General features: G+C 42.6%; 1 protein-coding gene across 5 annotated transcripts in view; it reads left to right on the forward strand.

The window, feature by feature from the left end:
- Positions 1 to 15,309, forward strand: part of LOC121595235 (mucin-5AC) — a 162,598-nt gene that overhangs the window by 97,525 nt on the left and 49,764 nt on the right. For all 5 annotated transcript variants that reach the window (XM_041919023.1, XM_041919024.1, XM_041919021.1 and 2 more), the window contains one exon: positions 13,127 to 13,316. In XM_041919023.1, the coding sequence (XP_041774957.1) occupies positions 13,127 to 13,316 (190 nt within the window). The remainder of the gene's footprint in view (positions 1 to 13,126; positions 13,317 to 15,309) is intronic.

A 15,309-nucleotide genomic window follows, 5' to 3' on the forward strand; every position in this document is an offset into this window, starting at 1 on the left:
TTAAAATTAATTGGAACATTCATTTCCATTGTGATTGTTCTCGTCTGTCTCGTTGTCCGTGCCCCGCTTGCTGTTTTCACTCTACCATCCATTAAAGTTAAAGCAAACACAGTGAACAACGAACAGGTGAGGTGTTATCAAAACTCCCTCAACTGCAGCTGCACACTCGCTGTAGCTTCAGATGATTGAGAAGACATAATATTTTGTGTTCCAAATTACTTGCACAACATACTCTAACACAAAATCTCCGGCTTCCATCCGAAAGCACCCCTACGAACAAAGGCCACCACCCAAAGCCTCTTATCCCCATGCAGCGAGCAAACAAAAGCATTTCTACCGGCCTGTCCCCTTTTGCCTTGTGTCTCGCACGGCAAACAACAAAAGCCTGAAGAGCATTATGTTTTGCTTTTTTTTGCTGTTTATGCACTAGCAGCTAATCAGGAACGCTCATTTACATCCTGCTCTTTGCGTTTGTTGTTGCTGCTATAAGTCTACCATTTTTCCCCATCATACGGCCCCCTTTTGGAAGGTGTCTCCAGCCTGTGATGATGCTGGATGGTGGAATAAAACAACAAAGTCGAAAAAATTAAAAACAAACAAATACGTCTAGTAAAGCCGACGACTTTAACGCTTGGCACTGGTTGGTCCACTCTCTTAACGCTTCCTGGAGTTGACTACACACTCCGCTGGAACAAGGTGATGATACCGCCAGTTTAGTTGATGAAAAATCATAACCATACACAAGGGCCGTCACAGGGCACGGATAGATGATAGTAAAAACGTGCTCCTAGAGTCTTACAGCCTAGATTGTAAACACATGAGCGCTAGAGCGATGAAACATCATACACCGGGAGCATTACACTCTTCTGGTACGCGAAGGAGGAATATCCACGATGAACGACCGTTTTTGTGGAGGAAAAGCACGGAGGAGGGCAAAAGGGAGAGAGGGTGTATAAATGTCAACATAATCTGGCCTCGGGGTGCACATACAGCCTCGCTCAGGCCAAAGGGAAAGCAAACGGTCTTGAAGATGAAGCCAGAGTGTGAACAGACTCGGAAAGAAAAACTAAGGTAGTTTTAGCTATCGTAAGAAGCATGATGTCTCTGCTCTTGTCCGTAAGCAGAAACATGTTGAATCTCCAGTCTGTTGATGAAATTGTTGCGGAACATCTTCATTCATTGCTTGCAGGACCGATCGGCACAATATGTTACAGAAGATCATGTACCGCACTAACAACAAGCGCAAACACTGGTACCAATATAATAATGTCAGTGTGTGTATAACATTAGAGTACACGTGACGAGCGATGGATCACGAAAAGTTAGTAATTTTGAAAATAAATTTCTTTAAAGTTTGAGGGATTATGTTACATAAATTCTTAAAATTTCTAACGAAAAACTACTTCTAAACAATATTGTTCAGCAGATGACCGCACCACCGGTTCGGTTCCTGTGTATCTCGACTACTTTTCACTCTCTTTCACCCACTGAATTGGTTGGTTCACTTCCGACATACCATGTGTGCTGGGGGTACAATTTGCCGGTCTATGTACATTCGTTTGCATAGTGAATGAAAAACGCAAACATCAACACAGACAGCAGACCCCGTAGTATGTTCAACCATTCACGAATGCATGTATGTCTGCACTGCATAAATAGTGGGCTCGATTATTTACGGTCTTATTCTGGGATACGCTTTAAACGTGCGTTTGTGTGTGTGAGAGGTTCTCTTTTTTTTGTTTCGTTTGCTTTGTCTGCTGTCGTGTTTTCTTGATTATAGACGCATACATAATGTAAAACGTGTGTTTCATGGAAATGAGTATTTCATCATTTGCTAGAAGAGCATGATTATGTTTGAGTATCTAATAATTGCAAGTTCTCCAATTCCTCTTTCATAATTCTCTCTTAATCACAAGAAGTACCATGCGTCTCCATCCAGTTTGAAATTTTATTTTTATTCAAGGCTTATTGTTTCGCAGCTCAACGCTTAGGATTTGGTGGTGTATTAGTTTAAACCATTTCATAAATGTTATGGTAATTAAATGAAAATGCTAAAAAAGTTTACAAAGTGAGAAAAGGCTATGCGCCTCCATTAAATATGAATTAATGGATGGTTTCTATAATATTTATACAAAAAAGAAAATACCTTCGCCTTATATATCCATCTTGATTACAGCCTTGTTTATTTCGTAACTCTATCCTTAAAGGTCACGCTTCATGTAATTGAGACGATTCCATTATTGTTTGCCACCGGTGAAATGGCTAAAGGTTAGCACCGATTAGCTTCCCATAGAAACATTTCCTTTTTTCTTTGGAGGAATGAAAATGATTGACATTGCTTTCCGCAACTTTTGGAAGCAGCAAATAAAAAATTAAAAAGCTGTGGAGAAAAATTAACACCACTATTTGATTAGATTTTTGGGAAAATTGATATTGACTCGTTTGTCAACAAAACATGCATTTTGATTGGAATATATTTGCACACAGTAAGGGTTTTTTTTATACATGTTGATACATCAAAAACATACAATAAAACAGCAGGGCCACTAATGGAGCTCTATGGGTGATGAATTTGTTATGAAGAAAACGTGTAGGCCCGACTCTGAACATGGTTGAGGTCCGAGGTCAGTAATGTCATTGACCTCGCAACCACTTTAGCCAGTCATTGAAAGGTAGGTTATTAACACGCAAAAAAGCATAAGAAACAAAAGGCTCAACATTTCGGCGGTGGACACGGACGCTAAACGCCACAACATAACGACGTACCGCCGACGCACCGACTAACTGCTGACGAGAAAGTTTTAAATTTGATCACCATTCGCTCGCCACCGGTACAGCGGAATGCAATTATCTCCCTGAGCACGGTGAAAGCTCGGACAAGTTTTACCAGCACCTAGAATAAATATAATGCATGCAACAAACATACTGCACGGCTGGTACCGCAAAATGGGTTGCTAGTAGATGTTTGTAAAAAGCGAAACAACATTCAGTAACTTTGTTTTCTAACTACCGTAAATAGCTATTTTCTCTCGCTCTCTCTCTCTCTATCTCTCCATATCTGTGTCTATATGTAGTGCTCTCTATCTCCCTGTCTATTTTTATCTCTCTCTATCTGTCAATGTATTGTTCAAACCCCCTCAGCTACACCATTCAGGTGATTCTGATGCACAATAAGCACAAGCGCGAGCAATTGTTTGGCACGATGATGTTTGTCTTTTTGTGCAGGGTTGGTTTAACCACACCTGCACTAGCTGTGGTCGTGTGATGTTACCGAATGAAGTTGAGAAGATTTTTTTTGTTGTGTTTGTTATTTAATTCATAATTCCACCTTGCTGTGTTGGTTGTGAGGATTGGTATTGTTTTTAATTAAAAGTTTTCTGCAACTCGGCTGAACATCTTATCGCGAAAAACACGTTTGCGGAAGTAGCGGGTACTTTTACCCACCGGGGACAACTACATGACAAATTGGTGGAAATGTGTTGAAATGTAAAGTCGTTACATCGATTAGAACGATGTGAAGTGAAATTAGTTGAGGATCTGTTTAGTGTTTTGTAAAATAAATTCATTTGAAACAAGTTATGAAATACTAGTTCTAAAGCACTGTAATATTAATAATAATTACTAAAACGTGCATATCGTTCTAATATTTGACTCCACGATTTGATTTTCATATCGACACACCATCGTATTTAATAATGCAATTATTCACCATCAAACCTAATCTTACCCCCGTCAAGCATGGCCACCGCAGTGCAGCGCGGCCTTTTAGCCATGGCTGCTTGCAAAAATGGTTTCCCAAAACGTTTCACTGCAGTTCATTTTCGGCACGACCCAATTTTTGTCCGATACACTCACCATCGCTCAATCAATGCCAAAAACCCCGGTGCCAAACGAGCATCACAGCAACGGGAATCGAACGTACGTACGATGATTCGTACCTTCCGATAATCGACCAACGCCAAATCGAACTAACCAAACTGAGCCAATAGCGCTGCTGCGGGAGGGAGGGGAGCATCGCTTCCCTGTCAAGGCGACGGCAGACAAGCCGGTGTGAGAAGCGGCGATCCACCATAGAAACGCTGTCTCTCCCTGGTCTCCTGGGCCGGACAGGCGGACGAGCTGACTACAGGATACCGTTCCATCATCATCGGTTGGTTAAATTGAAAATTGAGTTATTAGGTCATCTACCAGCGGGGGGTGGTGGACCGCTTTTTGGCACAGTATCTCATCCTTTCCCAGACCGTTCGTTCGCTTTGTTTGCACGTGCATAAACTGGCACACTACTACCACAACAACAACAGCGGCGGCGGCGGCCACTTGCTGCATGCTGCGACCTACCGCATACCCAAGGCAGCCGGTGGCCAGTCTATTGGCTATCAACGGTTCAGGCTGATGAAATATTTCGTCCTTTTAGTGCTCGAGGTGGACGACGCAATTCTTCGTAACGAATCTATAAGCCTGCGGATTGGCAACATTGGCGAACTGATACACTCCATTTCTATGTGCGTGTTTGTGTGTGTCATTTTTGCGTTTCCATACCGACAAGGACAGGCTTGAACCAGTGTGGATCAGTGTGCCACGTACCAACGTGCATGTTGTTTTTCCATCGCAAGACCCTGAACGTTTCATATATAGAGCCTGCCCGTGAAGCGCTCTTGCGGCATTCTGATAACCGCAAAATTCGATTAAAATGAATCCAGCGAGAATGCAGAACGAACTCAATCCTATTCCCGTATGTGGAAATACGATTTCTCGTTTGGATTATTTATTTTAAGAACGTGCAATCTAGGTGAAAAAGGATTTTTATACTGAGCAATCTTTGACACTGTTTCGTTTGTAAAACGGTTATCTATGGCTCGGACACCATCTCGTTGCTTGACGTTTTTCAAGTGACAGCTCGATATGATGCGGTTTTTGTGGGATTGTGTGGAGACGTATGCCTGACAGCTGATTTGAAATAGCGGATGTGGTGGGCTGCGTATAAGTTTTTCATTCGCCCAAGCACCCTAACACATCACAAACCGCAAAACCAATGGAAAGGTTTTAAATATGTTTGCTAAACCTATGCTATTGCTCATATAGTGGTTAATTGATTGCTTTATTATTTTCAAAGAGATTGATTGATCGATTGATCATGTTTCTGACTGACTACAAATAAAATGTTGTAATGACATTCAATCATGATGCATTTAAATAACACTTGTGATGTATTTGTGTGTTCCAACGTCAGTCGTTCGTAGAACAAGATCGAAAAATAATGAGCCACTACTACACAACCACTCTACCCTGCCGCAACAATACACACCATGTGAGCAATTAACATAGTCATTCGCGTTTTACCGCAGTACTGCGGGGAACACACATCCAAAATGTGACGTATTTATTGACTCGCCGTGCCTAAACTCAAGTACTGTACCTCCGCCAAGCTGCAACATGCCATAAATTCAATTTTTAACACAGCAAACCACAACCAAAATCCGCAGCATTCGATCGTCCACATAGAATCTTTGTGCTCGATTAAGCATGAAGAAAATACGGAATGCGAAGCGGTGTATTGCGAAAGGAAAGGACTCGACGGAAAGGACCTATCGAAACCCCAATGCAATGGGGCCGCTGTGTTTTCCTCATTGCTTTAATATTTAAACGGGCAAACTATCGTTCAACGACGACGTTATTTCCATCAGTAACCGTATAACCCAGCTCCGGTATTTCACTCACTACAAAGGTATTTTGTTGTCAAGCGCTGACCGAAAATGTTTCCGGTGAAACATCTTTGTTTCAGCATTCAGCAGGGTTAAATAATTCAAAATACTGCTGGCCTAAAAGCATCGCCGCATTGCCGCTTTAACGTACTCGGTTGGGTACACGGAGATACTGGAAGAGGGAACACACTATACTTACAACACTTGTCTATCAAGTGAAGTCTCGCAGCGAGTTCGCGCATCCCGATACTAACGAGAATGTATGGCATCCGCATCGTAATGGCTCCACCGTAGTAAAGACGGATTCGTTCAACCTCGGATTTATCTTGCAATCATGGAAGATTAATCACCACCACCATCACCACCGTCTTTCGCCCACGCTCCGATGGTCTAATGGCAGTTTAATGCCCCTGTTAGCTAATAATTTCCCAACAACACACATACACGCTATCCCAAACGGGCTGACGATCGATCGAGTAAATAGGAAAGCTTCCAGGGTCCGTCTGCCGATAGGTCGTCGGAACGATGGCAGAGCGGAGATGGCAGAAATCCTAACAGTGGAAAATGGTGCAATTGATCAGATCAGGTTCAGACTCATCAAATTCAGACGATCGGAAATTACTTCCAACTGCCTGCTGGCTGGCAGCTGGCAGGCACACGATACACGGAGCGAATGCAAAATTGTTCAATATTGAGCTAGGATGTACAAATTTGTACATTACAACGATTTCGAAGGCTCGTTCTCTTGTGCACAGCGGAGGGAATGTATGTTCCAGGATGGCCAAAAATCATTTTTTATCGTAATGAGATCAGTTTTTAGTGTTGTTAAAATGATGTAAATATTTTTATTTTTATTGTTTTGTGTAAATTAATCTATATTTCCCTTAGAAAGTTCAAACACATTTTCAACCACTTTTTTGTCGTTCCACACTGTGCTCCATAACTACAGTACGATAGGTCTTATCAGCAACCGTAAAATCCAATATATCCTCGAGGCAGTTTGTGCGCCTATTTCCCACCGAAAAAAAATGCGGAAAAAGAACACCACACATCATCCACGAAGAAGAAATACATGACATTCGATCACCGTTCGCAGGACCGATTTTTCTTTGCAAATATAGAAGCTTTGCTAACCCACACCGATGGTACGGCCGGATCTGATTTGACTCGCTATATTGAGCGGCGAACTTTGTACGTAATCCAATGCTAATATCGAAGTCACGAGGACACATTCCCGTCTGGCGTATTGGGCACATGAGCCACCACCTGAACGCTCTGCTACATACACACATATATAGGCAATCGAGGAGCCCTCTTGATCCAGTCTCATCCAGTATCAAATCCCACCATGCACAACGGGAACCATTGGTGAGGATTGGAGTGAAACGGGAGGTCGCAAGCGAGGTGAAATCAGTGAAAATAGGCTGTCTGGTGCTTTAGGCTTCGCCGGGTGCTACCACTTTCGAGCCTTCTGATGTCGTGTCGTCTCGTATGACTATGTCAGCGTGATTGTGTGTCTACGGATGTGTGTGTGTGTGTTTTACGCCGTCGGCTGACTTGACATTTTCACCATCTCCGTGGACCGTGGATGCAGATACATTAAATATTTGATTTACCCTTCCACTGACTGTGTGCGAATGATACGGCACTCTTCAATTGTGTACAGACGCAATATATCTGTAGTAGTTGTATTAAATTCAATTTTTTTTTATTCAAGACAAATGGTCGAAAAGGCCGTATTGCGCAAAATAATTTGAAAGTTGATACAATATTTTAAAAGAAAGTGTAGCAGATTGCATTCAGTAACTTATAACTTATTTCATAAAAAACGGTTTCATATGTAATGCTTTCGATGCCACGTTAAAGTACTTGTACTTTGCCCTACTAGATATGATTTTTCTACCAACACTTCACATAAAAAGTAATTTGAAGTAAAGCTCTTTACAATTGCCATCCTTTCTAATAGCATGTGCCACTGCCACAAACACACCAGCTACTAACACATGCACACACACAAAAACATGGCCACACAACACGGATCCAATTTTCATTTCCGACCTGTGTGCTATTGTGTTCCAGCAGCGGGAGAAAAGCTTTACTACACACTTCCTTTTACTACTACATCGGGTTGCAAATCAACAGTCAACGTCACTCCTTCACCCCAAGTCTGACAGCGCCTGACACACACACATCCACCCATGCACACACATACACAAACTTTGAAAGAAAAATCACGTCACCCCGCGATAAGACACCCCGTTTCCTCAAACGAATGGATTAAAAATGCAACCTTAATCCGGGTGCAACCACTCGAGGATAAAATGCACCGCCAGGCAGCAGCAGCAGCAACAGTGGGTGCTATTTCACTTTCTCCCTCTCTCTCTCTCTATCTCTCTCTATCCATCTCCCTTTCTGTCGCTGCAAACCAGACCGGTTGTTGAACTTTTCCGCTTTTCCGGCTGCATTCTAGCTGCCGGAGGTGGGTGTCTGGTAATGTGCAGCAGCCGGGTTTGGTAGGAAAATATGCACAGACACAATACCCAAATCGTTTCCGTATCCGCTTCACTGACGCTCGTTTCGTTTTTTGCAGCTTTAATCCACTTTGGCCCTCGGGAGCCGTGTTTGGCACGGTACACCGAGAACTCTGTTGGGCATTCGAGCAACCCCGGTACAGGACAAAAAACGGGGGCTTCGGGAAAGACGCTGGTTGCGAAATTCTTCTCTCTTACTCGGTTAGTAGGAAAATAATATCGCAAGCCCTCTCGCTGAAGGGGGCGCTTGAGCGCTTTTACCTCAAGTGCTTAATCCTTGGCAGGGCTTTCTTGTTGTTGCATTGCCCTGCCACAGCCGACGGTGGCCTTTTTACGCCCCAGTGGTAACGCGCGCGGAGGCAAAACGAGAGATTATTACCGAGTTGATCGATAATTGTGTTTGGTTTATCCTGCGCCAAGCAAGCGCCCACTGCCTCCGTGCTGAGGTGTCTTTGCCACGCTCCAACATCCGGATAAGTTTCCCCGTGGACGTGGACTGTGCCAACTTACGACCGATAGCAGAAGCAAACAACCAAACGAAGGCTGATTTATCCGAACGCCTGTGTGTTGAGGCAAGTTGTGGTTGAGGATGTAAAAAAATGGTAGCAGTTTTCCATCGATACCGTACTTCTTTCTGACAGCTTTCAGGGATGAAGTTTCCGTTGCATTTGATTGATATGTTTTTTGTTTTGTTTTAATGGATAGCTTGCCTGGAAAATATGTCTTACTCCGTAACTGCGCCAGAGTTTGCCCGTATAGCAAGACTTCAATTTATCGAGCTCAATAAATTTAATTGAAATTCACACAAACTTTTCTCACAGCGTAAATATAGTAAGCTCAAACGGAAGGAAGGAAAAGTTTCGATCGTTACCGTTAATCCCTCCGGATGGTGTGGTGTGTTGTTTCAAAAAAAAAAACGGGCTCCGAATTCAATTAGCCACAATCAACCTGAAGGTGAGCCATCAGTCGAAAGACGTCTCCGGTTTCGAGGGCTGGCAAGGTGGAGCTTAATTTGAAATTGACTGATTGGACAGGTGAAAGAGCAATCGATGAATTAATTTGATAAACTTTGAGTTCAAGATCAGGGAGGCGTCGGGATCTGACATTGCTTGATAAGGCAATATTTTTTACCGGTAATGAGCGTATCAGTGTCTGGAGATTAGGTTTAAATTGCATCTTAAGCTGTCATGTCTTTCGAAGCAATTTACTGTTATTGAGGCCCTTGGCAGTTGGAAGCTGAAATAATGTAAACACTCCGTACAAAACCACACATAAAATTAGCCTGCAATTTTCAGTCTAGATTATTCTAGCCACAAAGCTAGAATAAGATTCGAGTACCTGCTCGAAAAAATGGCAAAACAAGCTGGTGTTTACATTTATCCCAAGGTGCATTAAAAAGATCAGGTGATGTAATCCAGAATCAAGGTATACGTAGTCCAGGTGGTCTCATAGCATGTTTTTTATAACCAAGTTTGAATATCACTTTTTGACAGGATGGGTGAAAACTTTTGCTCAAACAAGCTTTCTGGAGGCTTGACGAATACACAAAATACTTATAGAAACTTCATTCAGAAGCAGAAGCGTTAAAAATCAGCCTTGTAAATTCATACACCTTGGGACAAGCCCACCTGTATATTATACACACTCAAATAGCTGCTTGAAAACTACTACACAATGCTAACAGCTGACAGGATTAAATTTCAGCCTACGAACTTAAAACGGAAAGGGACCCCATTATTATTTTTTCAAGTCTTTCCAAAAAGGATATCAAATTAAATTTAAAAAATTTGTCAAAGAATCTGTAACACAATGCCAGCATAAAAACATATTTCAATCATTTAGAATTAGCTCAAACTGACCTACAATCCTATCTAATCCTTCACGATTCTAGTCAGATTTTATATGGAGTTTGGCAGTTAGAGACTGAAATCATGTTAACACTCCCTTAAAAAAATACACACAAAACTATCCTGCGATTTTCAAGCTAGATTATTTCAGCTTCAAAGCAAGAATTAAATTCGAGCGGCAAATGGCAAAACAAGGTGGTGTTTTCATTTATCCCAAGGTTCATTAAAGGGATCAGGTGGTGGAATCTAGAATCAAAGTGTATGTAGACGTGGTGGTCACATAGCATGTTTTTTTTATAACCAAATTTGAACGTCATTTTTCTACAGGACGGGTGAAATTTTTTACTCAAACAGGCTTTATACATAAAATCGTCGGTTTGTGCTGCATTATAATCCTAAAAAAACCTTTTCAAATATGTAAAATAATTATAAATTCAAAACATTGTATTGAAAAATCCGCTCAGAGAGTCACTCGTTTTGAGAGAGTCGGAAGTATCTTCTTCGTTCTGTCTTTGGCGCAACAACCGTTGTCGGCCAGTACCACTAATGTGCTTGGCTGTCCGTGACTTATCCGATCATACATAGTAGTATAGTTGGTGGTCTACAAATGGGTCCATAATGGGCTTGAACCCATGAATCTGTTCTTAGAATCGTTGCAAATTAGAATTAATTACAAATTCCATGTTAATTTTCGTTGACTATATTCAATGAGCAACATTTTTTTACGAATGGTTTATCCACATTTACGCGCCAAATAGCGCGCTAGTGCTAGTGCAAAATGCAACCGACGGAACGATTATATTAGACGGTAACCTGTTACAAGTTTCTTTGCTGCAGATACAGCTCACACGTCAATTGGGAACATGTACCGCTTTTCCAGCAGCTTTTTTACCGTTTCGTTTTATCACAACATCCGATTACATCAACTTTTTACCACACCACTTGCACTGCGCTGTTACAACTTTGCCACAAACGGAAACCTACACAAAAACAGGAACAATTTCTCTTCGTTTAGCTGACGCTAAGCTTCCAACAATTCCAGAACAGTGTTTGCATTCCAGATTCTTCGGAAAATTCGCTTTTCTTCGCACAAATCCTATTTGCAACCAATTTAACCTGCAATTTTCTGTACTTTTTTCGCAGTTCGAGCATGCCCACTCATAGAACACACATATTCCCAACAAAAAATTGCAAACTTTGTTATGGAAACTTTGATGGGAGATGTGACTCGACTCGAAAACTGTCCTTTCATGAAGTGCATCCGACATAAGAGAAGTTGAGCTTTTTTTGTTCTTGCTCTCGCTCAACAAAATGCAACATCAGCAACCGAAACGGCATAAGGCAAGCCTCAAACTTGGGTTTTGTGTTCGGTTCTGATTTTTTTTAGAAAACGAAGCGAACGAAAAAGGTAAAGGTAGTTTGGCGACAATTTCATTGTCATCAGCTCCTACTCGTTTCGGCAGTTTCGTGAGATTGCGAATGAGTTTGTAGTTCTGTTTGATGTGAAAAAGGGGGAAAAGGTGAAGCAAAAAACCCCGGAGAACAGAGTGGGAAAGTATATTGCACCACCTACCTAAGCTTCTAGTAATTTGGCGTTTGGTAGTAGTTTTGAACATGAAGACGTAAAATTTTCTGCCAAAGCAGAAAGAAAGTTCAAACCATTTTCTGTCATCGAATACGGCAAATGAAACGAAAAACTCTTAGCATGAAGATGCACTTTTTTCCCCATGCTCAAAACTTTAAGCCACTTTCAACGACAGCAGCGTGTCATGGAATCCTATTACGACGACTGCTCGCCGGTGCATTCCTTCTTATTGTGATCTGTTATGATCTATCTACTGCTGCTGCAAAAGGAAAGCAACAAGTTTTCGCAACACTTGCAATCATAAATCACGTACCACCGTTTATTGTTCCCCTTGGCCTCCATGGGTTCTTTAATGCTCACCATAATAAAGTGTCAAGCAGTCTTCAACTTCGTTTTATATTCCCATTCTTGTTTTACTCTTTCCTACTCCACAAACACACCAACTATACCGCCATCTACCTTTATCGAAGCCTTTTAATCATTGGAGCAAAATTCAGAAAGAAAACCGACTGTACTCCGGAGTCGTGCTTAAGCTCCATGGGCTCCGTTCCAGCACAAACACAAAAAAGCCCTCGCGAGACCGATATAGCGGTAAAGAAAAATGTGATGCTAGACGCAAACACTCACATAGACATCGAAAACCAATGCAACACAGCGGAACGATTTATCTCGCTGTGTGCATTCTCCTCGCGCGGCTCCATGTTATGCCGAAGGTCGGAAAAGTGCAATGTCGCGCCACGTGTCTGCACGCCTTCTTTTCCAGACGCTGCAGCCGGTGTACGGGTCGGGTCTGTGACCGCGAGTATCCCGCTCTCTTCATGTGTATAACACCCCGATATGTCGCCGGTTTCGCTTTCGCGTATTTTTGCGCCGGCCGACATCGACCAGACGACAAAGAAAATGCACAACCTTTTGAAAGGGAAAAACTTTTTCTCACGATCCTTTATTCTACGCTGGTCTGCTTGTGTTTGTGTGTGAGAGAAAGAAAGAGGTGGAAGATGCAAGAACACGGAAAGGAATTGCATATTTGCAAACACACACACCGATCCAAACAAACCGTTTGTGGAGTAGCTGCACACTCACCCGGATGCCTTCACGAAGGGCAGCTTGAGATCGAGACGTTCTGATTTATCTGGCTCTTGGGTGACGGCGGCGCGTTCGCTTTATCTGTTCCCCGTCCGTGATTGTCTGTGAAGTCTGTGAGTTATTATGTGGCTCTCGTCTGACTGGGAAAGTCTGTATGTGTGTGCGCACGGTACAACAGCATGCATCTTGCTGCTTGCAACTGCGCTACCGCTTCCGGGTTGCTGCTGACGAAACCACTTCTTTCATCACGCCGGAGCAACTTCCGAAAATTCGATTACCGACTGTCTGCGTGCGCTCGCAGACTCTCTCATGGCCACCATTCTCGTTGCCACTTTTTCACCCGTCTATGTCCTTTTTTTATTTATTTTTTTGCAGAATCTCTCCAAACACATCGCCCAAACGGCGACCGGTGGCAGAAAATGGTCCAACGGAGTGGCGCAGCAGAAATCAATCGATTCGCACCTCGGACGCGATCAGCATCGGCGACAGTGACACTTCCGGCGACAACAAACCGTCCTCACACGACGAAACCATCATCACGAAAAGTCCTACACAAACAACACTGGTAAGTTGTAAATAGGGAAGTCGACTCGTTTGTCTCTGGTGCGAGCATGCTATGTGGCAAGACGTTTGTTCATTTTCATTTTAAATCCTTTGTTTAGCATTGTTATCATAAGTTAAAAATATGTTAAATACACTGGTTGACCGTTTGCATAGACTTCCCGGCCAAGCTTACGCAACAATGTAACCACTTGTCCCTCGGCCTTCATTCCTTCAGCTTCCTTTGGAGCCTAAAGTCTATGTCTAATAGTGCCAAAATGTTGTAGATGCCGGAAAAGGCTTATACCACGTCTAAAAACTGCCGTGCGTAGTTCGGTTTAGCAAAATGCAAAATCTAATTGTTGTAGACTTGTTTAACGTACACGTTAGTGCAGATTAAGATCAATCTCTCCTTAATTACAAATAAACAATTAAATTAATATTCAACTTTTACTCCACATTTATAAAACCTTTACATGACACCTTCAATCTTGCTTCTATTTCGATATTCCAAAGCATGTTTATTTTTTACATATCGTACTTAATGTTAGCTTCCTTTCACACGTTTCCTCTAAAAATAAGCTCCAACAATTCCAAAAATATCACCTAAACCCTCCACTGCATGAGTAGCCAAGTGTTAATTGCCCATGTGATGAATTGTTGAATCGTTTATGAATTAAGCTGAACAATATTTAAAATATTCATCGCGCTTTTTTTGTGGAGCTTTCTGATAAAGCGACGAACAAAAAAATCCTTTCTCGTTACCCTCTCGTGATCCTTATCCTATCGCGTGTCAATGTTTCCGGTGGTGATATCAGCTCACACCTTAATGCCTTTCCTTTTTTTATATTTTCAAAGCCCTAACCAATCCCACTACTGCTGTGCAGATCCTTGGCAGCTTATCCTATACCAGCCTTTCACGCGTGAGCCTTTTGCCAACTTCATCGTCCTTCGAAAATGGATCATCTCGCCTCCGACCGGTCACGGTGTTTTGCAACCAACAGACGACCGGAAGTGTGACCTTCTGTCACTTTCAATCAGCTAACCCTCCGACCATGCCACCTCTAAGAACCAACACACTTGCGTACAAATTCGCTCATTTCCCCCAGCGCGCGCGCTTTCTCTCTCTCTCTCTCTCTCTCTCTCTCTCTCGCTCGCTCTCTCTCTCTCTCTCTCGCTCGCTCTCTCTCTCTCTCTCTCTCTCTCATGGAGGGAAAGTACTATTTTGAGGGTATGGGGACCATATTTATTTGCAAACACATATTTGCCCCACAGCTTCACTTTCACCCTTTCTTGCTTAGCTAAAGCCGCCAGCGAGATGGATGGCTTGGTACGGTGAGAATAATATTAAAATGGCAAGGATAAGAGCGTTTCCATTGGTAGATATGAAATGCAACGGACACGCCACATCAATACCAGAGCAGGGCCAAATGTTGGTTAGATTGATGTGGAGTCACTTTTTTCTCGATTCAGCTCACTTCCCCCTATTGGGTGAACTTAACACGAACACAGCAAAACGCACTGTGCTTTTCTTTTTGGCTTCCAACGCACACGGACCTCGTTTAATCCTTTCCCGTCGTTCCCTTCACCGAAACGAGCCCGCAAATGGAGAAGCCCGGTTGCTTTACCCCACAAGTGCGATGAATTATTGATATTCTTTTTGAGCCTCTCGAACACGTCGTCTTCCTCCGTTTGCCCGACGATGAAAGCTTCAGTCTTGGTATGACCACTGCACGGACGAAATACTGTGTAGGGCTTGTTGGTTTCCTAAAGGTCCGATCGACTATTGACCTACCCCATAGCGATGGGGTAAAGGGCACATGACTTTTGCCTGATTCGTTCGCAAATAGCATATCTATGTTGCATGTGGTCCTGAATAAATTATCTTTTTTTTGTTGTGTGCCAGCTAAAGCGTACTTTATTTCCATTCGTACCAGATGGATGGCGACCGAAATTACGCTCGTTGTTTGTCGGTATGGTCGGGTAGGGTATGGAATAGCAACATTTTATGACACTAA

The sequence above is a fragment of the Anopheles merus genome, chromosome 3R, assembly GCF_017562075.2.
Source record: "Anopheles merus strain MAF chromosome 3R, AmerM5.1, whole genome shotgun sequence".
NCBI lineage: Eukaryota > Metazoa > Arthropoda > Insecta > Diptera > Culicidae > Anopheles > Anopheles merus.